Source organism: Choloepus didactylus, chromosome 13 (genome assembly GCF_015220235.1).
Source record: "Choloepus didactylus isolate mChoDid1 chromosome 13, mChoDid1.pri, whole genome shotgun sequence".
NCBI lineage: Eukaryota > Metazoa > Chordata > Mammalia > Pilosa > Megalonychidae > Choloepus > Choloepus didactylus.
Genome location: NC_051319.1, coordinates 34539397 through 34564960, shown reverse-complemented (window position 1 = coordinate 34564960; position 25564 = coordinate 34539397). Strand labels below are relative to the sequence as shown.

General features: G+C 40.2%; 1 protein-coding gene across 1 annotated transcript in view; it reads left to right on the top strand.

The window, feature by feature from the left end:
* Window positions 1-406: 406 nt before the first annotated feature.
* The window catches only part of PCSK1 (proprotein convertase subtilisin/kexin type 1), a 38141-nt gene continuing 12983 nt past the window's right edge, over window positions 407-25564 (top strand). The window contains exons 1-9 of the mRNA XM_037801439.1: window positions 407-586; window positions 3759-3863; window positions 7041-7151; window positions 8754-8900; window positions 10171-10247; window positions 15459-15547; window positions 17981-18153; window positions 19133-19345; window positions 21821-21921. Coding sequence (XP_037657367.1) covers window positions 407-586; window positions 3759-3863; window positions 7041-7151; window positions 8754-8900; window positions 10171-10247; window positions 15459-15547; window positions 17981-18153; window positions 19133-19345; window positions 21821-21921 — 1196 coding nt within the window. The remainder of the gene's footprint in view (window positions 587-3758; window positions 3864-7040; window positions 7152-8753; window positions 8901-10170; window positions 10248-15458; window positions 15548-17980; window positions 18154-19132; window positions 19346-21820; window positions 21922-25564) is intronic.

The window sequence follows — 25564 nt, the reverse complement described above, 5'->3', positions numbered from 1 at the left end:
ACAGGGAGCAGAGTTAACCGATCCCAGCAAACGGTTCCTTCTTTTTCTTTATCTCTCCCCGTTTATTTTAGCCGCTTCTCCGCCCCGCCGGGAATACCATTCAGATCTCAGTCCAGGTAGATCTGACGTCAACAGATGGCTTTCGTCGATTTGACGTGTAAACACTCATTTCCATTCCAGCTTGCAAGAGCTGGGGCTCCACTCAGCCTGTAGACCAAAGCGCTGCACTGAGCGCTCGCCGCCGCCCAGCCTCTGCTCGCGCGCCTCCTATCTCCTTCCAGAGCAACCGAGAGCTAGAAGTGGTCCAGAGCCCGACGGTGGGAAGGGCGAGTCTTTCTGGCTTTTTTCCTATCTTGCCTTTCTTCCCTTTCTCATTTCTACTTGTGTGCTAGCGAGTATGTGTGCCATGGAGTGGAAAGCCTGGACTCTACAGTGTACTGTTTTCGCCCTCTTTTGCGCTTGGTGTGCATTGAACAGTGTAGGAGCGAAGAGGCAGTTTGTCAATGAATGGGCAGCAGAGATTCCCGGGGGACCAGAGGCAGCCTCGGCCATTGCAGAGGAGCTGGGCTATGACCTTTTGGGTCAGGTAAGAGTTTGCACTTTCAAGAAACTTTCTGGGGCTCGAGAAGACCGGAGGGACTGGAGTGCGCTCCTGGGGGCAAGCCCCAGGTTGCACTCCCCTGCGCCCAGTGTGGCAAAGAGCAAGGAGCTTCTCCAGCTTTTGTCCGTGGCGCGCTTGGAGAGAGAGAGGCTTGAAATATTTACTGCTTGGGCTGGGCGCAGCCAGGCAGAAGGAAGCCGCTGCAGCTGGGTAGAGCTTATTCTTGCCGTTGTCTGTTTTAGAATTGAAATCCGTTCCCGCGCGATTTGGAAAAACGATCCCTCCACACTTGTTCAGGGAACTTGAGGAGCACGCAGGCTCTCGTCACCCAAGTGTCCCCAGGAGAGGCGGTGCGTTCTGTCCTCCAGGACCCAGCCGGTCTGCGTCAGGAACTGGCTATTTCCTTCTTTTCAATATGGCAGTATCAGTTTCAAGTACTGATGCAAGGAGCCAAGCAGGCTTGGTTGGGGGTGTCCGCGATCAAGCCTTTCGGGGGCACACCCAGGGTGGTGGGAGAGAGTCAGCGGCCAGGACACGAGTCCAAGAAGCTGGGGGTCAGTGGAAGGCCTAGGGAGCCGGCGCCAGAAGAGGTGGGTGAAACACACCGGGACCGACTCTCCATGCCTCTCCGTGGAGTTCCAGGATTTCACCGCAACTTGTTCGACCAGTCCCACTGCAGAGTCGAACTCGCGAATTAACTGTGAGAAAGGGACCTGTTTCTTTCTTGTTCCTTAGCTAAGTGCGTAATCGCTTCCCCTGGGGTTTCAGTCTGTGATGGTAACTGTTGCTGGTCCAAGTGGAGGCTGCGCTAATAGATCGCTGGAAGGGGGATGGGGAGGACTCTGAGAAGGCAGGATGAAGGGGCTGCTTAGCTGCGCAACCCCGAGGAGACCCAGCGGGTGCGAGTTTTAATCGAGAGCTTTCCCTTTCCTTGGCTCAGATTCAAGCCCCCTCCCTTGCCTTGGAAGTTGGTGTGCGTCGAACAAGGGGAGGGGGGAGTTTTAAAACATTTTGGCGCGGTTTTTTTTTTTTTTTTTTTTTATGGGGGTAGTGGTAGATGCAGCTGAAGTCACGGATGAGTAATCAGCGTGGGCGTTGGTGAGTCCATAGATCGAATTCATTGAGGAATGCGCCTTTCCTTGCCAGAGGCTTCATTCTTCAACTTTATGAGCCATGTTGTCTTTGAAATGCCCGGCAGGAAAGCCAGTACACAAACTGAATTCCCGGTGTCCCAGTTGCAGATGGAGCCTTGTGCTTTTGCCCGACCATTGATCCGTTCCAGATTTGGTGTTAGGGGCTGAGGAATGAAAAGAAAGGAAAGAAACATCCTCAAGGAGTCGTCTAGAGGAAACCGGTTTAGAAACAAATGATTGGAATTGAATGCCATTTGTGTAGTAATAGAACTTGTACCTGGTGTCTCAGTTTTTATTGATTGAAGGAATCAAGATGGAAGGGGATTGGAGATGGATGAAAGAAGACTGCCCAAAGGAGAAAATATTTGCACAAGGTTTAGGAAGAAGAGTATGAGGTTACCAGGGGAACATGGTGAAATTGGAGAAGGTACCCCAGGCATAGGAAACAACTTGTATGAAGACAGGTAGACACAAAGAAGCTTAGTAATAAATGTAACTGCAAATAATTTGTTGGGAATTGTTGGTACCTAAAGAGAGAATGAGTAGCAGATGGAGCTGTACTGGTGGGTACTATAAGCATATAGAAACTTGTGTGTCCTATAGAATCAAATCTGGGGATTTAATCTGATATCCCTTGGGCAGCTACGATAAGGCTCAATATCATGAATGGTAACTGTGGAAGGAGATTGGGGAAGAGAACAAAACATAAATCCCTCTTCCCATACTCACCTTGCCACAGACATGTATCCAATGATGGACCATCCATTATGGAAATTTCCTTTCAAAATAAGCAAATATAAATCCCCAAACTAAAAATCAATACATCAGTATTTTTGCTGGGATCTTTGGGGAGGAGATGGCATAGTCACAGAAAGCTTTAAAGCAGTGGAAAAAATCTATTTACATATGATTTCTCCAGCTATTTCCAGTTAAAATGGTATTAATAATGAAAATTTTTAAAATAATAATTCTTTCCAAAAGACTGTTAGTATTTTCTTAGTTTTGCTTATTTCCTTTTACACAAACATAGCATCGCTGTCTTGGGATCTCTTATGTCCTAAGGATAAAGCTAAGATTAAAGAGTGACCAGTGACCAGGAGCAAAACAAGTTGATAAGAGAGACAGAACCAAGCATTGGTGACCTCCTTCCCAACTCTGCTTATAGCTTATAGCACATTCATTTCCTTAAGTTCAGTAGGCTTGGGGCAGGGCCCAATCATCTCTATTTTGAAAATTCTCTAAATGATGAAAACCACAAATTTAAAGAACATGCTTGTTCTGAAAGAACATGTTAATTGACTGTCTCTTAATTTAAAATATACAGGGACTCTACAGGACTTGATAGCTTTGAATGAAGTACTATTTTGAGTAAAGGAATACTATTTTAAGAGAATAATGAACATAGTTCTAAATGGACTGAATGGTACTGATAGACTCCCGAAGAGGTCTGCACACACTCAAGTGGAACACTTGTCCTAAATGTGGCATGCTTTTTCCCAAAAGCCTTGAACTAGTGGAAAATCACATAGTCACTGCTATTAACTGACGATAATTATCACCATGGACTTGATGGCCTATTTTATAACAACAATGAATTGTTTTAGCTGAATGTGGCACAGATCCTATATAGTGCTGAAGGAGTTTGCTTGCATTTACAAATTCTTGTTCTCTTCCAGAATAAATTTGATTAAATGGGTATTTTTAAAGAAATGTCTACATAGGCTACACTGATACATAGAAAAACAAATACGGTTCCTGTAAAAGGTGTGAAACAAAGGTACCACCAGCCCCACAAGTACACTGTGAGCCCAAGTGATAATATCCTGAGAGTTGTCTCACTCAACACATTGACAGGAGATAGAAGGCCTCTATCATTGCCTTCCTCATGGAGGAAAAAGTTAACTTTGAATTCAAGCAATGGGCTTAATAAAAGTTATCTATCTCAAAGTTAGTTGAGTTTCAAACTAAACCATATATACTTCTTTTAGAAAGTGGATTTTTATTTTAATTTCTTTCTTTTATAGATTGGATCACTTGAAAATCACTACTTATTCAAACATAAAAACCATCCCCGAAGGTCTCGAAGGAGCGCCCTTCATATCACTAAGAGGTTATCAGATGATGATCGTGTAAGTGCTGTGCATTTGTCTTTGATCTAGTACCTGACTTAACTGCTTTCTCTAGGATTTCCAAAAAGAGCAAAAACATTTTCCAACTATTATCCTCTTTTATTGTGATCAGGATTATTTACCTGTAGTGTTTCTCTCCATAGGGTTGTAATTTCACATAATATTGAGGTTAGACTAGATAGGTAAGAGTATGAAAGTGAATACTGCAAACTAAGTGGCAGCACTAATGAAAATGTTGATACAATCAATCAACAACTATTTATTAGGTGCCTATTATTTACCAAATACTTTAATATCCAATGTAGGGATGCCAAAGAAGTATAATATATGAACCCTGCTTTCAGTAATATTTCATTGGAACTGAGAAACATTCTGCCATTCCTATTTTGTTTGGTTATATAGGGGACTAGTATTTATGTAAAAACTCTAAATCTGTAACTTCATGAGGTAAATACTAAGCATTGTATCGTTTGATACAAAGCATTTGATCCTCTTTCATCCTGGTTAGTGTACAGAATCAAGGTTTAGGCAAAAACAGTAAATGTCCAGAACAAATACAGTATAGGTAAAAAGGGTGGGGTCACTTTGAATGCACATTTAACGTACATATTTACTTTTGAAGTCTATTTTCAAGGCCAGTGTACATATTGGTAGAAAATGTTGATTGTGTTGAGTACTGCAATTTGCAGACACAATGTTGCCTTTTTTGAAAACGTGCCAGCTATCATACTGCGAAAGTTTCTCCTGGCTGGCCTGATATCTATACACATGATTTGTGTTGCCCAGGACACCTAGGGAATTATGGAAACATGCTGGAAGAGAGCACACATCCTCTCAACTTCCCAGAAAAAAAATTATAAGTGGCAGAATGGTGATTGAACTGTTGAAAGTATTTGGAATTCATGAAGCCTGTGAAATAATTTGCTGTTTTATTTCTTGTTCAACTGATAGATTTTTTTTTTTTTTAAGGACAATTGTTGAGGGTGGGGAAAGATTAGGACTGACTCATCAATATCCTAAGAGAAGCAACCACACCCAAATAAGTAGTGCTATATCAGGACCGCAGTTAGCGACCCATGTAAGCGTCCTTGCTAGGCTTTTGAGTCAGATTATTCGATTATTCCTAGATGTGGGAGACCAGGTTGGAGGTCTTGAATTTTACATTACAAGTTTCTTGTCCCATGAGGTCTTGCCTACCCCCTTTCTAAAAGACAGGTGGCTTATTGTATGAGGGGTCTGAAAAGTAGGACGACTTCCTGTAAACCTAGATGACTTGCCTAGGTTTAGTCCTTGGGCAAAGCAGAAGAGAGATTTCCTTCTCTTTCTAAATAAGTGCATGTCAATCATTAATGCACAAAAAATCAGACTGACCTCACTTTTCGTCTCCATAAGAGAAAATTTAGATAGAGTGAAGCATATGTGTCTGTTATTCTTACTCAGTATCTCACTAAAAAGAGCAGATGGCACAGTTTTATTCTTTAGATGTCTCATTGAAAGTTAATTGATTTGGGCAGGGGGTGGAGACCACAAGACATAATGAAGAAGAGCTAAGAATTTTAAGAGCTTACTTTGCAACATAATTTCCTACAAAAAGGAGTCTATATAATTCTAAGAAATATTATCCCCCAGAATACTTTTATTTTAGCTTGGGGCACATAAAAGCTTGCAGTGGAATGCTGGAGTAGATGATCTCTAATGCTCTCCCCAGATCAAACGGATTATTTACAATTAAGTACACGATCCCTAGTATATACATAATAGAAAGACACCACCAATTTGCTCTGTCCCATTTTATCTGCTTTTCTAGAGACTAATATGGGTTTCTGAGTAATGACTATTAATCATAACACTGTTTCCTACAATTGGATGTTTATCTGATCATATGGCAGAGTGCCTCTTCTAATATTTCATTTTTTAAAATTGCCATTGATTTTCATTTTATTGTTCTTTTTTTGTGGGGAATAATATTCTTTCAAATTAGCCCTGTGGAATAGGCTATCTTTACAAGTCTGTTAATGAAATCTCCAAATGTAAGTGACCCATTTCTCCAAAAATTAGTACTTGTTCCCTAGCAGCTGACTTCCAAAAGACCAACCCAGATGACAGTGTATTCCAAGCATTGGGGTATTTTAAACCAAAACAATTAAGCTTGAAAATACAGACACTTTAAAAATAAATTATACTGACTAATTTCTAGCTCTCAAGTCCGTCCCAATGTTTATAATAGGTTTGCAGTGTATTTTCTAATTGAAAATTCAGGGCAGTCATAGTGGATGGTTTTATTCCATAGTTACTAATTATTTTTTGGTTTTTATTTCTATATCTGGCTCATGAAAACTCTCCCATTAACAATATCTCACCACACACTGGACTGCCATCATGGATACAACAGGGAAGATGTGTTTGGGGTAGGAAATAGTCATGTTGCCCAGCAAAATAAGAGCATGTCATTATCTTGTCGTGAATATAACCACAAGGCAGCCCCTCGCCCTCCCAGAGCCTCAAGTATAATAGGATTATGCCATAAATGCAGGCAGGTAATTTTCATATTGTCAGATCTCTTTGCATAATACATGAGGCTGAATTAATGGTAAGTGTGCATGGCGAGAAGTGTTCATTCATCATCCTGGATCTGTTTCTTATATTAAATACCCTTAAGCACAGGGAAGCCAGAGTTTCAAGTTTGTAAAGATAGCCCCTTTATCATCTTTATGTAACATTTGTGATTTCTACCTTTCCTATGTAAAGAAAGAGAAATTAAGCCATAAGATCACCATGACAGCAATCTGGAATCCCTTAGCTTGTGGGCTCATTCCATGAAAATGGACAAATTTTCAGCTACAGAGCCCTGAAACTTCAATATAAAAATAGGTATTATGGTCCATTTACTGATAAAAGTATGCTGACCCTTTACTTGCACTGTAAGCACAGTGTAAATAATTTGAGGGAATCATCACTTCATTGACTGCTTTTCCTTCCCCTAAAGGTACACTTTACCGTAATAGAGGAAATGTAATCTCTCCAGTGGGCAATCCCTTCTTCTCACTGCGATGCCAGTTTGAGCTGTGGTCAAATGAAAACATTGTGGAGCTGCCTGAACTCTGATGGTAGTTAGAGGGTGATCGCATAGAGGTGGCTGTTTGACTATTGATTTTTTTGCTATAAAAATCCTTGTAGGTGATATGGGCTGAGCAACAGTATGAAAAAAAGAGAAGTAAACGCTCAGCTCTGAGAGACTCAGCACTAAATCTCTTCAATGATCCAATGTGGAATCAGCAGTGGTACTTGGTAAGTACCTACAGAAAGGCTGTGTGGGGACCCAGGCTTTTATATTGTTGCATCTACATGACAGAATATTTTTTTATGATGGATAATTCAGCAGAGGGCTATGTTATCTGGAGATTAGGGCTGATGAGACCATCTATGATCTTTGGATCTTCTGTTTTGCTGGATGAGGATGTCTGAAACAGATCTTTAGCTATTATAAGAGGAGGGGTGGTTGCCTCTTTGTCCTATTAAGCTTATCTGGGGTAAGTGCGGAAGATTCTTGCCTTATGTTGTAGGTTAGGGGTCCCAAAAACAGTACTCACAGCAAAAATCATATGTGGTCAAAGTTACTTTTGAGAACCCTTTAAATCACTCACAGAGTGGCAATTCTTACATGCCACAGCTGAGATTCCCTAAACTAGGTTAAAGGAAGAATCACAAGGGAAATCTGTTTGCAGATGTCTAGATTTAGTCTTGTTGGTATGTGGGTGTCAAGTGGAGAAAGCAGAAATTATTGAATACTTGTGAATTTACTATGTGCCAAATATTATTCTAAGTGACTGAAATGAATTAACCCATTTAGTCCTCTCAGAAACCTTATGTTGAAGATATAATAATTATGCCCATTTAACTGATGGAAAAACAGATACGTTGGGCAGTTGAATAACTTGCCAAGATCACACAGCTATTAGTGGTAGGGCCATAATTCATGGCTTCAGAGGCTATGCTCTTAACAACCATACTCTATAATTGTTCTTGCTTTGGCCAACAATCTGTGTGTGGTTTCCAGACTTCTGGTAAGTTCTTGATTTTCCAAATCTCTTTCTGTGAAGCATCAGCAAGAGGGCATCCATTCATTGACACTTTTGATTGCTGTTTTTATAAATTGCTTTCTCACCTCTTCACCAGATATCTGGCAATATTCTTATGTGTCTCTCACATGCTTGTTAGAGATATTCTCTTCTCTGTGTTCCCTTTCTGCACGGCTCTTCTTTCCTACAGTCCCACACACTATAAGTTTCAGAAAAATTATCTGAAAAAGAAAACCCTAAATCTCTTCTGACATATTCTTACTCCCTAAATCACACACAGGCAATATGGAAATAGGCAATTAAATTACAAGTTCTGGAGAGACTACAGTCTCCTGGACTTTCCAGGTTCTGCTTTTGCTTTTAGAAGAGAAGTTATAAAACATCCATGAATGACGGTGCACCAGATAATATAAAGGGATATCAATGTGGCAATAGAGGCTCAGAGTTTTTGAGGCAATGGAAACATGGGACATCAGATAAAGCTTTGATAGACGAAAAGCTTGAGCATGTCATTATAAATTAGAGAAAATTAGGGGCAAACTTCTTCGGAGCCATGTAGTTCTAAGGGAAGGGGCTCAAGGTGATTCATTCTTTCAAGTGATTTTCCATTGAACACTGGGAAAAGGGCAGCACTCTGTTGATTCACATGGCTCTACCCTCACTGTTTTTTCTATTTAGCCTTATTTTCTTCTTCTAAAGAATAGTGTGACCCAGGAAAAGGAAACATGGGTCTCCAGATCAGAGCTTACATTCTCATTTTGCAGTGAGCAAATCATGTTTTTACCAATACTTCTTTGTTTTTCTTTACCAGCAAGATACAAGGATGACTGCAGCTCTGCCAAAGCTGGATCTCCATGTGATACCTGTTTGGCAAAAAGGCATCACAGGCAAAGGAGTTGTTATCACTGTACTGGATGATGGCTTGGAATGGAATCACACAGATATCTATGCCAATTATGTGAGTCTGGGGGCTCTCTACAAAGACATGCAATTAAGGGTTTCCTTCCTTTCAAGCAGGAAGCTGCTCTGACCTCAGCCACAGTGATAATGAGCCAAGGCTTTGTCTGTCCCCTCACCCTCCCACCAGCACATATGAACTTGTTTTGTACCAGCGGGCATTTAAAAAACTCAGTGTAGCCAGGGATTTACAAAAGCATGTGTGTTGGGGTGGGGGTAGGGGGTAACTATACCGAATAAATTAATAAAAGCCATTGAGGCCTGAGCCACTCGTCCTTGGGGCAAGCAAATCAAGTCTGATGCCTGAAACCATTTTCATAGCCTTCCTCCTGATACTACTTAAGGATTAGTATTGCTGACATTGTGAAGTTGTGTGACTGTGATTCTCTTCATGAAAATTCAAAGTGTACACCTTACAGTGCAAAACTGCCAAGCTAAAAGAAATTTTACTAGAAAAGTGAAAATAAACAAATGAAAACTGTTTGTATGTTTATGAAATTCCTCATAATTTCTCTTAGGTCTTTATCAGGGTGGTGGATTTTTTTCTAAGATTATTCCTTGTCTTTCTCTTACCCTTTCTACCCATCCAACATGCCCCAGTCATGTTCTAAAGCTAAGGATCAAAGGGAAAGGAGGGATGAAAAAGATTAGTATAGAGTAGAAAGTAGGAATTATTGAAAGACATGGAAATAACACTGAGAAGCAGCAGAAGCAGTGATAGAATTCTTATGTGGGAAATGTTTAAGTGCAGCAATCTGGTGGGAGAAAGGGGTGGGACCTGGAAGCTACTTTTGACTTTCAAGCTTACTCCTTTTACTTAAATTAATTGTTTAGGGTACCTGGGAAAGCTGAAGGAGATCATGGTGAACCTGAGACCCGCCTCACAGTCACATCTTTGTACCTATAAGATGGGTGTCAAAGTGTCACTAACAAGCTCTGTGGCCTTAGCTAAGTCATTTAACGTCTCTGGGCCTCACTTTTCCATCTGAAAAATCAGGTGGTTGGACTAAGTAAACTCTGCTTCCTTCCAGCTCTAAGATCCTGTGAGCTTCTGTGAGGTATAGATTTGATAAGATTCACTGAGAATTGGATGCTGGCTCTCTTTATTGTGTTCGTCATCTCTGCCTGGTTTATGATCAGCAACTGGGCAAGAAATCCTGAAATGCAGACTTTTGAGCTGTCAGCCAGGTTGGGAATGGGATACGAACAGAAGGCTTGGGAAGTTCTACTTTTATTATGATGCTACTGAGTTATTTCTGTTTTCTTTTTAGGATCCAGAGGCTAGCTATGACTTTAATGATAATGACCATGATCCATTTCCCAGATATGATCCCACAAATGAGAACAAGTGAGTAAATGTGCATTTTTTTCAGAATAAAGTACTTTGAAATTGTTCTATCTTATTTGAGAAAATTATACTATAAATATGAGCCATTTTCAGCTCTCAGAAAATGTTAATGCATACCTTCCATATCACAATGTTTAGTAGTTTTTGAAACAGAAAGCTTTTATTTTTATACTCCTTTTGATTTATAGAACCTTATTTCAATTAAACTTTTTTCTTATATTAATGAATTCTCCCCTTAAATATTATTGAAAGAGTTGCAGCATTAGAAAGAATGTTTGGGACATAAAGAGTAAGTAAATTGAGCCTCCCAACCCCCTGAAATTCCTCTGAGTCTTTCACTTTAACAACATACTTGATGTTAGTCATTTAAATAATATAGATGATCAAGATAACAAATCCCCGCAACTTCTGGTGGTGGCTATAATCACCTTTACCATTTCCTCCTGAAGAGCATACACAGACACCAGACAAGTGAAAGGCACCCTGAGGTCTGGCCCCCAAATCTAACCCAGTCTCCAGGGCCTTGGACTGGTTAGAAGCCTGCTCCTGAGTCCTTGCTGGGTATTTTAGAGCTAAAGGGAAGAGAAAGGGGAATAGCATCTGACTCCTAAGTTAGCTATCTCTCCTTAGCAGCCACAGGGTGATGGGGAAGACCAAGAATCACACCTTCCAAAGCAGGAGGCCAGAAGAAAGTTCCAAAGATAAGAGACCTCCAATCCTCTTTACTAGTCCCAAAGAAATTGCACCCTCTAAACATGTGGACTCAAATGTCCATGTGCATTTAAGAACTCATCTTTGTTCATAATGATATCCCTCATAGACTTCAAAGGACATTCAAAGTTTCTTCTTCATTTGATCCACTCAGAAGAGACTTGCACCAAAATAGATCAAAGTCAAGGTCAAAATTAGGAGTTGGTGATAGGAGTGGGGACAAAGAACAAAGCAACTAAAAGCTCTTCGTGGATATCACATAAACTGCTTCTCTTTCTCTGTGGATGGCTGTCTTGGAGTATTAACTAACTTGGTTCAGACAAGTTGTCTCTCTCTTTTTCTCTCAGAATTCCCATGTGGCTGGTACAGTAATACTGACCTATACTTGTTTCTTTCTTTGGATGGTTCCCCCTCCAGAAGGCCAAGCAGAACTCAAGGATAGAGGCTGAGGCATATTGACTCGGGCTCATCTTCTGGGTGTATATGTTCCCTGGGGTAAATGGGGAGGTTTGTGGAGGGTTCAAAGATACTGCTTCTTGCAGGGCCACTTATTTCTTCAAAGGATTCAAGCAAAGGTCTTTACCTCCAGTACACTCTAGAGGTTGGAACGTTCCAGTATAGGTACAACAGGAGATGCTGGAGGGCCCTCCCTTGGGGGAAAGTGGGACCATCTCAGGAACTTTTAGATGAATCCAGACACATTTTCAGCCATATTTCTGAGTCAGGGCAGTGCAGGAACAGCCAGAGCATTTATCTGTTCTTTTGAAGTACTGGCCTTGTAATTTTTGCCTGGCTGGTAGTCTTGACTTTGCCAATTACTAGTATAGAGGGCAACCTTGGGGGAATCATGTATCTTTCTCTGCCTTTATTTCTTTTGTCCCCTAAAATGGGTGATGAGGCACCTGCTCCCTACATTCCTGAAAGGAACTTCCTGAGGAAATGGGTGATAAGTGCTTAGAAGAAAGGGGCACCCTTCTTAGAATGGAGTTAAAATGATGATTCTTATTCCATCCCTTTGGCCAAGGTTAAGATGGAAATTTGCTCCCAGTTATATGGGAGTAGCTGAGGAGACTTGAAGAAGGTGTCAGCCTCCTTCCTGAATGTGGTCCCAGGATCCCACCACTTGTGTGGTGGCTGCAGGATAGGTGAATACCTGGTGAAATGATATTCTCTGGAGTTTCTACTCATGAATAGGGGGGCTCAAGGCTCCCTTCCGCAACCCCCCAAAAAGAAGAATCTCACAGCACTTATAATAGCCACATTATTTCCTAACTCAGGAAGGTCCAACAGCCCTAAGGAAGCAGCCACATAATAATATTTACTTCATGCCTGAAAACTCTGGACTTCCCAAGCCTTGTCATGGACCTTCCACATAGCATAGAGTTAGGGTGATATGGTTATAGAATTAAGAGCACAGACTTTGGAGCCAGATTTAGATCACATCTTATATCTGCCGTTTAATAGTTGAGTGACCTTGAGCAACTTAACTTCTTTGTGTTTTGGTTTTGTCATCTATTAAAAAAGAGGAATAGTGGTATCTATTTCATTGGGTTATTAGGAGGATTAAATGAGCTTACATGTGTAAATGGCTTGGACAGAATCTGGTACATAAAAAACATTAAATAAGTGCTATGATAATGACGATGATGATGACAATGAAGGTGATGATGATCAAGGCTTCTTATTCAGCAATGGAGGTATATTCTTCATTCAGTGAGAAATCCAGTTTGACAAGAGTAATATGATCCAATAGGAGCAGAAGCAGAGACTAATCAATTCTCTGAGCCAATTCAGAGTGTACTATTTGAAAATGACACAAGAGTAGCTATCACTCAGAGTCCTTTTGACTGTCAACCAAAAGGTAGCATCCCTATCATTTATCAGAAGGTATAATACAAAATAGAGTTACGAGTCTAGTATGTTGTCAGATATAAATCACTTAGGCTTGGGAAATAAATATCTCTGTTTTGTCTTGGCCTTTATAATTGGAGACCCATTGTCCCTCAATTTCAAGGGCATTATCTCTCCAAACTATCTGTGCTGTGGCTGTACTTTATTGCAATGTAAATGAGATTAATGGGAGCAGCATTTGAATGTTCTTCTGCAAACCAAAAAGGAATCACTAAATTGTAAAATCTTAAAAGTGCAAGTAACTCTTGCTATTAAGCTGACATGAATCTGTATTCAGTATTTCAACACCAATTATGGATTATTTTTCTAGTTAAATAACATGTGTGACAAGGATATTTTAACCAGAATAATAGTAGTCTTTAAGCTATCTTGTGGAATAATTTTAAGAAAATCAACTTGTTTAAAAGCCAGTTACTACCATTGTTCTAAAATAATAGAGGGTTCTTTTATCTTAATGCCTGATTTAAGGAAAGAAAAAGAGCTTCAGGTCTATAAAGAATAACATAGAACCAGTTTGATAAAGTCTTCCCTTTTACTCAAGGTGTCAAGGTGGAAAGTGAGGATGAGAAGAGGAAAAATTATCAATTCATATTTGAACCACGATCCCACTGCAGCTTTCAGTAGAAAATAGTCCTCAGAGATAAATAGTGGGTGGAGTTATACTGTATTCCTTTTAGGACAGAGGCACAAAGCTGTGAGTATCTGCCAGCAGGCTAATTCTGTTGGCTTAGGCTGGAGACTTAGCATTGGATTCTTTTGCTATCCTGGGCCCTGTCTCCCATCCTATGTAAATGGGAATACAGGCATTGGTGACTTCTGGGAGCACATTTCCCAGAGGATACAACTGAATTTCTCCTAACAAAGTTAAAGAAGGCTAATCCATCAACAAAATATAAGATGCTTTCTATGTGTTCATATGTCTACACATGTCTCAGAAAGTGACTGTTCATTTGGACAGCTTCATTTGAAAGGAATAGAATCCTAAGTCAAAGCTTAAATAAGATTTTTTTTTTTTTTTTTTTTTTTTTTTAATTTCATGTAAGGAATGCTCTGGCTTCAGGCATTGCAAAATCCAGGAGCTCGAGTAATATATCACATCAACCATTCTCTCTCCATCTCCTAGTGCTGCTCGTTCTGCTCAACTTCATTCTCAAATAGAATCCTGCCTAGCAGTGAGATTCACATAACTCACATGGTACTTAAAGCTAAGATTTCAGGGAAAGGGTATAATTCTCTTCCCCAGAATCTGCATCAATCTTTGAAAGTACTCTGGGAGGAGGGGCCCAGATCCACGATTGAGAGAATTATGAGTGAGGAAGGACCATTACCCATAAGAGGAACACACTTGGAGACAAAAGGAAGCAGATGTCTGCCACATCAGGGAAGACCTTGAATTAATGACAATTACATTGTTTCAACTTAGGATTTCTCACCAGTATTAACATGAAGGAGCAGGAACAACATTTAGTGGAAGGAGACCAGGAAATTAACTTTGGCACTTTAGGGAGGAAAAAAAGATAAGTGAAACAGAATTATTTTGGATGGCCCAGCCAATTTAGGACTTTTATACTCCATGCAAGTCTAAATTAGTAGATGGCCAGTGTGGTAGTGTCTAAAAGAAGCTGGCTGATGCAGTTGCTCAGAGCTGACCCCTCTTCCTCTCTTTTCTTCCATGTGAGCATGTCTGATCAACGACTTCAAAAAGTCAGCAACAGCCTTCATCCTGCTCCCAGATGTTTCCACAATGAGAGAAAGTCGTTAAATAAACAAATCCACTTTAAAGTTCTCTTGACTTCTTGGCCCTCCTGAGGTCAGAGTGATGGTGGAAATGACAATTATTCCCAAATTCCAGAAATGATTCTTGAATAGTGGAATTTGGTGCATTTTCAAGATTGATTTTTTTTTCCCCCAAATACACTGAATTCATATGGCAAAGCCAACCTTGTTCAGACTTCTGGCTCCATCCAGAGTTACAAGAGCACCGTAGTCTCCCAGTTAGCCTATAGTGCTTTGTTAAAACTCAGACTCCTCTTGGCATCAGGAAACCCTCTGAGGTTTTGGTCTGGTGCATGGTTAGAGGAAGGGAGGAGGTTTTGAGAGGAAGACCCTATTCTATCATATCCTCCTAGAACTGGTCCAGGATACCCTAATTCAAGGCAGTCAGTAGGAGGAAAAGTGAAGAGCCACTTTACTACCAAAAAAAGTATGGAGCAGAAGTAATTTCTTTGAAACGGTTTTCTGAACATGTCAGTGTGCTCATAATCGTATCAATAGTTAACACCGAGTTCTTACTATATGCCAGCCTGTGTTCTAAATGCTCTACATACAACAGTTCATATGATCCTCACAATAGTCCTTTGAGGTTAAGTAACATACTGGAGATCACAACTAGCTAGACTGTGAACTCCCATAGTTTGGCTCCAGTACCAGTGCCGTTATCTGAACACACACTTCATCTAACACCAATAAGAAGAAAACCAGCAACAAGGCTACAAGAAGTTAATATATCCATGTACCCCGAATTCAAGTGCAAAGTTAATGTTTAGTCCTCATTTATGTTTTAGAAGTCTTATTTTTTTATATCCTCAGACATGGAACCAGATGTGCAGGAGAAATTGCCATGCAAGCAAATAATCGCAAGTGTGGAGTCGGAATTGCATACAATTCTAAAGTTGGAGGTAAAGCAGAGGGTTGAATTCTGTTGTTTGGTGCCTTAATTTGAGGCTTGCTTCATCCAGTGTAAATAGGATGGGGTTTTTCTTTTCAACAACTAGAGGAGGAAACAAACTCCATGCAAAATTTGCTGTAGGAACTTGAGTGTGATTTGCAAGCAAATCAATGGATCTGTGTTCCTAGAAAATGGATAGCTGAATATAGCCCACACATCTTTGTGGGAATAAATAGACATGATTACCAGCTTTTGAACCAAATCTAATTTTCTATATATTCAGATTTAGAAGGGCTTGTTATTGAGTGCTAGGAACAGAAGGAAAGGGTAAATTTAGACAGAGACATTCCCTGTTTTCTCAATTCTGTAGAAGTTCTTTATTTTATAGCAATGTACAGTTTAAAAATGAAAAAAGAATATATACTTGTTATATTATAAGTCAAGTAGTATTTGATAGCAAGAATTTAGATTCTTTATTTGTTTCAGTCAGGGTCCTTACAGTAAATACATGGTAAGCCCCATAAGGGTAATTGAGGACAATTTAATAAAGGAACTGTTTACAAGGCTAAAGAAAACCAACAGGAGGCTAGCAAATGTAGGCAGATATTACCACCTTTAGGCCTAAAGGAACCAGGGGAAGGAGAAATCAGTGGAATCCAGAGATAGAGCTGTGGCCATAGGAGAGGGCCAGTGGGCAGGAGCAAAGCCTTGAATACAACAAGGGAGCTACTTCTAGGCATGGAGGGATCCAGGGGAACAATTACTTCACTCTGCTCTCATCCCTCAACGGCCTGCCAGTGTCTTCCGTTGGCTGAACCCAACAGGAGGGCAGGGATTAAGGCAGTCCATTGATACAGTCCGTGTTCTGACTGTAGACAGTGGATCTTTGAGGGCTTACAGAGAATGTAATAATTGCCTCTCTTCTTTATACTATCCCCAGTTCAGGTCTACTGGTTATGCTATGAAGTTTTAATTTAATTTAGTTTCCAAAATTATACCAACAAAAAAAGATCATCAACGGTAGAATATGTCAATTACAGTAAAACCCTCTTAAACTATTCATGAGTTCATCTTCAATTTGGTTATGTATTCCTTTTCAGAAAACAAATAAATACACACTGACATACATAATACATTCTTACTAATACAGCACACTTTTAGAATCTTCAGTGTCATTCCTGACCCTTTGATACTATTATCTTAAAAGTGCATCATGCTAATTTAAAGAAAATGAAAGCAAATATGCAAATAATATAATCACCTAGAAAAGGAATTCACTTTTTATGTCATGATGAACTAAGTAACTACAGATTGTGAAATCACCCAATCCTTTCATTTTATAGAGGAGGAATCAGAAGCAAATTTCTCAAATGTAGCAAAAGCTAGTTTGTGGCAGTGTAGAACTAAAAATCAAGACTTCTGATTCCAAGGCCAATGATTTCTTTTTCATTATTTCACCCTTTGGTATTCTAGCCCCAAATGAATTTTTAAACACATTTTTTACAAATGTGACTACAACTTGTCATGTCAATTACATGTTTGTTTTTCTTTTAACCTTTGTTCCATAGTAAAGAATAATGTCAAAATCCAAGGCTCTGCACTCCATTGCATTATCATCCTAAAGCCAGGAATAACCGGGTAGTTGCCTGTATCTGTTTAAATTACTTTTGCCTTCCTGGCTCTTGAATTTATGAGTCTGATGATGGGCGACAGCCTGTTGGAAAGCACAAAGAGCTGCTGTGTCTACCTTCTCCTGATGAAAAATGATTCCCCCTCAGGAGTTAACTCCATGGCAATGATTTCATCCTTGACATTACTTAAAAGAAAAGGAAGCATGTTCCTTGGAAATGTTTCTTAACAAACATAGAAAAGAATGGCCTCTGGGTGCTTAGAAACAAGCGTTTTCTCCCTATTTGTTAGCTTCCTATTGTCTCTATGTCTTTGCAAGCTGCACATTTTCTTTATAGGGTCCTTTTTATGGCAAGCCTGGGTCCCAGCCATTTGCTGTACAGTCATGAGCAGACATGTGGAGGGAAGACAGATGGATCTTTCTGAAAGTTGTTCTGTCATTTTCAGGTTGTTAGGGTAGTGGATGGAGGGGAGACTGGAGACGTTTTATAATCAACCTCAACCATAGGCACTTCCTCTCAATTCAAGGATGCTACTCTCCCTCATCCTCAAGGGTAATACTGGGGATGGAGCCTTGAGTGGGATGAAAAATATGGCACCTGCACAGTGCTGGTTATCTCTAAGGGGCAGAGAAGAAAGCTTATGGAGGCCGTGGCTTGTACCTTTCTTTGTGCTGTTAGCTTCTCGGTAATGGGCATTTTGACTATCCACTGGTTACTCTGTTTTGAATCTTTTGAGAGTCCTTTAAAAAATGTGAATATGAAGACCTACATGTCCGCACTGACATCAACTTACCTGTTTTATTGCTGCTCAGGCATAAGAATGCTGGATGGCATCGTGACCGATGCTATTGAGGCCAGTTCAATTGGATTCAATCCTGGACATGTGGATATTTACAGTGCAAGTTGGGGTCCTAATGATGATGGGAAAACTGTGGAGGGGCCTGGAAGGCTAGCCCAGAAGGCTTTTGAATATGGTGTCAAACAGGTGAGATGAGACCTAACCTTTGGACATAAGGAGAAGGGAAAAACACATTTATATGGAAAGAAATGGTTACGTGTTTCTAGTCAATGCCCTTTACAATTTTACATGCATTGAGAGACTCAAATCATTCTTCAGAGGAATGGAAGTTAAGAACTAAGAGTGTTTCAGTTTGGGTCTGACATTGAAGAGTGAATCATTACTTTTAGGATATTTGCTTTAAAAAAAACTTACATTTCTAGGCATTTCTTTCCCCTTTTTTACTTTCCTGCTGCTGTTGGGATTTTATAGTACTACCCAGACTTCTTCAGGATGCTCTGATATGCATTCTTAAATATAGCAATGTACTACCTTCCATTGTGCAAGTGCCCTTTGAATACTTAGACCTCAGTTATGTTGGTCTATCACTTAGTTTACTGCATTTTTGCATAGATTCTATGGCTTTGTACTCCACAGGAGGAAGCAAAAGTAGAAACTTCGGAGAGCACAAACTGAAAAATCGTAGAAAGGGTGGCCTTGACGAATTCCATTCAACTGAATGGTCCTTTTTAATGCAGCTGCAAGGCAGATCTGAATAATGCCTGATTTGGGCATTCTATGTCAGCCAGAAAATTCAAGCAGAAAGACAGGAAGTTCAAAGTTACAAACATAAGCCAAGGAAAGAGTGAAGAAGTATGAGTGAGTGTTAAAGGCCAGATTACAAATCTTCCTAAAAAAGAAAAGGATGAAAGAAAAAGTGCTTGCTCGGCCCCAGCCGGGAGAGGGCCCAGATGAAGAGGACTGACAGGGCTGAGAGCCCCAGGGCTTCTATTCCCAGTCCGGTGAGAACGGCAACATTTATGCTGGAAGACCTAGTGTTGAAACTAGACCCCCAAATAATGGTCTTTGGGAACTCCATGCAGGTATTTGCTTGTTGGGATTTTACTGGGATGTGAGGATGATCCCAACAGATAACAGTTGTTATATATTCTGGCTCTTCCTTTAGGGGAGACGAGGAAAGGGCTCCATCTTCGTCTGGGCTTCCGGGAATGGGGGCCGCCAGGGGGATAACTGTGACTGTGATGGGTACACGGATAGCATCTACACCATCTCCATCAGCAGTGCATCCCAGCAGGGCCTGTCTCCCTGGTACGCTGAGAAGTGCTCCTCGACACTCGCCACATCTTACAGCAGCGGGGATTATACCGACCAGCGAATTGTATGTTGTTTTTGTCTACCTCTCTCAGTTTCGGTGGAAGAGTGCAGCTTGCTTTCAGAGTGAGCCTCCTAACTGACCTTTGGTAAACTTGATTTGCTTAAGCTTGATGTCTCCATTGGGGAGACTCACACTTACTCATTTGAAAGGCTGGCATATATTGGGAAGTTTTCTCTCTCAGGGATAATGACACTTCTGCCAAGCGGATCTTGCCTCTCTGTCATTTTTCAACTCAGCCCCAAGAAGCCACCAAACCTGTCATTACATAGGCGAGATTCCAAATGTCTATTCTGCTTGTCTGCTGCCTCCCTGGAATGGCCTTAAAGGAGATTACAGGGTTGTAGGGGCTTTATTAGTCTTGTACTTATTGATCCATCAATAGCAGGGATATGGTCTGACTTGCCCTTTGGCAGATGATAAAAAATACCGAGCTTACATACACCAGCTATGTCTCCTAAGAATGGACGACCTACAGGAAAATAACAGTCTACATTTTCCCTGAGGTGAACTTCTCAACATCCAGATAAGCAGCTCAGGGAGGTTATAGGCTTGGAGAGCTCCTCCAGCCCACGCTGGGCTGTGCCTTTGCTTGCATGAGTCAGACTGCCAAGGGCAATTATTGGATTTCCCTTCAAGGGCACAATGATGAAGGGCCATTTGGGAGCTTTGAGAACAAAAAGAGCACTTTGAATTTAAAATTTTAAAGCCCCAAATTTAACTCTTGATACAAGAAGAACCAACTAACTAAAGTATGTACATCTTAATCTCAAATAACGGGCCATTATCCAATTAGATCGTGGGTGCATCCCCTAATGCTTAGACTTTGGGATGTGTGTAAAATTCCTTCTGATGGCATCTCAACACAATCTTCCGCACTATCTGCTTCATGCAGAAACACTATTCTAGTACCCTTCCTGTTTCTGCAACCTACTCTAGACAGTAAAACTGGTCTCCACTTAAAAAGCCCTGGCCTTCTTCACAGGCCCATATCTCCAGTTACTCAAATAATAGACAGTGACATTCTACCCAAGGGTTCTTTACAGCAGGCATACTGTGTATGATCCTTGAAAGGAGCATATCTGACATATTCCCCACTTGTGTCCAGAGTCCCTGGCTGGGTAGGTGTCCAGGGCTGCCTTTCAGAAAATGGCTTGTTAATGCATTTCAGAACTACCATGCCATAGCTTGTCCTTTATCTGAGCTACCCTGCACTGAAGCTGGAGGAAGAGTTTCAGTCTTTGTAAAGATCTCTCCTTAAGTAAATCAGCCATAGGAGAGATAGCTGGCGGATTCCATTTGAGATTGTTGCAATAACCTCTTGCAAACCTCTTCCTCAGCACAGTCATCTCTCTGAGGGCTTACTTGCGTCAACAGGTAAAAAGGGCAACCTTGCTTCCACAGCCCCCCGAGGAGCAGAGCCACCGTAACCTGAAATTCAGCAACTCCAAGTGGGAAGTCGAAGGAGGAGATAATAGAACAAATTATTTTTTTACACCTCCCTCCCACACATTGGCATCTCTAGCTAAAAACCATAGTGCTGGAAACTGGGTGGGTGTCTTGTTAATAATCTTTTGGCCCAATTACTTGTTAAACCAGCCACACTATGGTTCTTAAAGGCAGACTGATTGGAAGCCTTTCTGTTTTGTTTTGTTTCTTTCCCCTTCATCTTGGCAACCAATATGTTGCCCTAAAGTTAGCCTGAATAATTCCTTACATTCAACAATATTGTGTAAGAATTCACGGACATGATCTAATTTAATCCTCAGAACATGAGCCAGGATGTGTCAACCTCATTTTAATGATGGGAAAACCAAGTTATTTGCCCACAGTATACATTTTTATATGCAGCAGTTCTAGAATGTGGATCCAGATCTAAGTCCAGAACACTTTCCATTTGAAAACTCATCATTTTCATCAAAGTGCAAACGTGGCTGCTAACACACAGGCGTCAAATCAAGTCAACAGGGAGAGCAACCTGCACACAAAGCACATTTTGTGCAAGCATTTCAAATCATCGAGATCAGGATGGCTTTGTGTCCTTTTGTGGAAGAGACAGCCACATGTCAATCTTAAGGCAAAAGGGAATTTTGCATAAAGCAGGATTTCTAAATATGCCAGACCAAACACAATGGACCTGATGATTAATGGGCCAGCATGATTCACTGTGACTTTGAAAGTCCCATTTTTATAGACAGCACTTTGTTTGGGAAACTCAGAAGGGAAAAAAACTCGTAGTGGGAGTACTTCATCCCCAGAAAAGGCATCTTGATGCCAGAATTATAGATAAGTTGCATGTAGAGGAGAGTGAATTAAAATATCGGCAGATGGCAAACATCCGCCTGTTTGGAGGAGGAAGTGGGACGCGGACCAGCTGAGTTTCCTGACCGTGGCAGAAAACTTGGTAGGGTTAACCCCGGGAGATAGGATCACGCTCCTCACATGTTCCGCCTGCCTTTGTCTCCTCCTGATCCCATCCAGACCAGCGCCGACCTGCACGACGACTGCACCGAGACGCACACGGGCACTTCGGCCTCCGCACCCCTGGCTGCCGGCATCTTCGCTCTGGCCCTGGAAGCCAAGTAAGGCCCGGACAGCTTCTAATCGCCTTCACTAACGCTTCATTCACCTTCTTCTTTTTAAGTGACATATACTGTTTTTTGCATACAAGGGTACAGAAGAAGATTTGGAAAACACAGAAACTAGGAAAAAAGGATGCAAATAAATGCTTTTCCTGCTACTTTGAGATAACCATTGTTATCTTGGTTTAGATTTGATACTTACACTTCATACACAATTGGGATTATAATATACAAATTATTTTGTAACCTGTTTTATTAATCCACCCAATATATATTAAGAGCATTTTCTTTACCTAAAGCAATGGTCCTTGACCTTTAAAAACCCATGGTCTTCCCTCCCAGTTCCAACCCACCCTCCCATCCCCAACCCCCACCTCAAGGCCTCTTACTTCTGTTTATTCCTAACAGGCAAGAAGATTTTGTCCAACATAATTTCCTGTAGGTAGTATGAGAAACAACGACTATATAAAACATCTTTTTTTTTTTTTTTTTTTTAATTATATAGGCCCAGAAATGGAGTTGATCTACCCAGGTTGTCAAGAGAATTAAAAACAGGATTTCTGTCTTTTCTTAGTGTTCCACTGTAAAAATGCAAATTTTATCAAAGTCATCTAATTATGCTTTGATAAATACCCTTATCCATTCATATTGGTTAAATTTTTCAGGATAAGCACTCAAAATTGGAATTTCTAGGTCAAATGGCAGGCATGTTTTAATGATTTTGATACATATTGACAAATCTCTGCCTAGATAGACTGTACCATTTTATGTTCCCACCAGCAGTATATGTGTGAAAGGGCCAGTTTCCTAAACCCTTACCAAAGCTACTTTTATTATCTTTTAAAATGATTGCTATTTTGATTGGGGAAAATATCTCTTTTTAATATGCTTTTTTACTAATGAATCAATATTTATATCCTTTGGCCATTTATCTTCCAAGATTGCTTGTTTATGGCTTTAATTTTGTTTTATGGTCTTGGTTTAGAAAAGCTATTAATGCTTTGTCAGTTTGACATTTATCTTTTAATTTGTTTATACGTAATTTTTAATGTAATGAAGTTAACATGTATATGGTTCTTTTGTTCAGTCTGTTTCTTTAAAGCTTCTTCTTTGTTTGGGGCTCAGAAAAACCTTCAAAACACAAAATTAGATAAACATTTATGTCTTTTTTTTTTAAATGGTTCCTTTACCATATTTAAATACTAAACCCCTGGAATTTATTTTAGTGTATAATGTTAAAAAGGAATTTAACAATTTTTTTTTGTAATAGTTACCTAATAGTCCAATACTTAATAGAGTGGAAAAAATTTAACTATTTTACACTCCACATCCACAGCATAATTTTATTTGTCCTCATTCTCTCTATTGTTGCATGGTAATAGTAAATCTTTAAATGCCAAGATGGGTGCTGTGGTTGTATGTTAAAAGAAGTGATTAAACATGTAAGTTACTATTATACTTTCCTAATAAGGAGGTTATTCTAGAATATACACATTCTCTAGATGGTGGACAAGTAATTCCCTCACGTCGTGTTTGGTATATTAGGGTCACAGTAGCAGAAGAGTAGAACATCTTGGCTTGTGCCACCAATGGAAAAGCCCTGAAGTTGCTGGGCCTTTGTGCAGGAGAGTCCACCTCAGTTCTAGGAGCCCTGGGTCTTCTTTTGGAGATGTGATTTAGTCCTGGTGTATCAGCTGTGAGATGGCCACATTGGGTAAGCAAGACAGGCCTAGCATGGCTTTTATCAAGAGGCTACCTACTTGGAGGTGCTTAGCAGATGTCTACTTAGGGAAGAAGCAAATAAAGGTGTTCAATCAGAAATAGAAACTTGAAGCTCTTGGGCCCAACCAAAAAGATATGTTAAGAATCTGAGTTCACTTGATGAACAGAGGGCAAAGGCTACAAACACAAGCTAAGGCTGGCATTAGCAGATACAAGCCCACTTTGAGAGAAAGTAGGCAAGCAATGAAAAGTGCAGGGAACATCTGGCTTCAAAGTCTAGCTATGCCACCAGCTGTATGACCTTAGGCAGGTTAATTCACATTTGGAGACTCAGTTTTACCATCTATAAGATGAAGGGATCATATCAGATGAGTTTTTCCAGATCTCTTCCTTTTATAAGTTTCTCAGTACTAAAATCAAAGATCAAAGATGTCACCATGTATAAATCATCCAAAATGAGTTGTTGGGGTTGGTGCTGAGGGGTGTGGAGTGGAACAGAGTAGGATCCTATGGAGGCAAGCATTTACACACAGGTGGTGAAAAGGCTTAAAATATTTATGATTTCAGGATGTAGGCTGTTAGCCCCAGGGAACTGTTAACAGAAAACTATCCTTAAAAATGTAATCTAGAGCCTTTCTTCTCTACCTAACACCTATCAGATGACTATCATATACATAGCCAGACCTAGTCCATCCTTGTATAGTGACCAATGTAGTAGAAACATCTATCTAGCTTAACAGATACAGTGTTAATTTCACATAAAAACTGATTTTTTTTAAAAAAATATAATCCCTGGTTTCTAACGCTTCAAACTTTCTTTTACTGTACAAGGAGAAAATGATATAAGAATGTTCTAACCTGCTTTACCTCAGTTAGTCTCTGATGGACTATTTCTAAAGCACCATGAATTGCTATGAAGTTCGTGGATAGGCTCCCAGGGGTCTATGAATCTCCCTCCCTGCAACTATATGCAGGATGTTGTGTGTGCATGTGCGTATGGCATTTTTCTGCAGAATGATTTGTAGGTTCTGTTAGATTCTCACAGTGTCCATGATTTCAGAGACATTTATAATAAGGATGTACTTCCCTACATTTTGACTCAACTCATTAGTAAGATGGACATGATCTGTATTAACGTATCCTTCCTGACAAAGTATATAGAGATTATTGGGATGTCTATTCTCAATTGGACAGTTTTCTGAATTCTATCCCAATTGTCTATACCAGATGATTATTTCAGATAATCTGAATTCCAGAATTGCTATATGTGTGACCAAAGTTTTATCCCTTGACAGTCAGGATTAGGAGAATCATTTACTCATGTGTCATTTCTCAAGGAACACATAGAGATTAAAGAAGAACTCTTGGCTATGGAGATTGAGGAGGAACTCTTGGCTAAACTTATCAAGAATAATAATACCCAGTATTTATCAATTTCTTACTATGGACCATTTACATGTAGATCTCTTAATATACAATCTTTATAATCCTTACAACATCCTTATGAGATAAACAGTATTACCCGCAGTTTATAAATGAAGAAACTGAAGCTTAGAGAGGTTGAGAAATGTAACTAAGATCCCATAAAGAGATTCAAACCCAGATCTGTCTGACCCCAAAGCCTGTGCTATCAGCAGCTACGCTATGCTGCTCCCACAGCCCTGCGAACAAGAGGAAAAGTTGATTGATAAGCTATCATACCCTCAAAGAAAGAGCAGTTATATTAGAGTCCTCTAGGGAAACAGAACAAACAGAAACTATCTGTAAATATTAAGAGATTTTTTTTTTTAAGAATTGTCTCATGTGACTGTGGGTATGGGCAAGTCCAAATTCCATAGGGCAGGCCACTAGCTGGGAACTCCAATGAATGTTTTCAATGAATTCCTCAGGAGAAGTTGGCTGGCTGAAGTTTAGAAGAAAA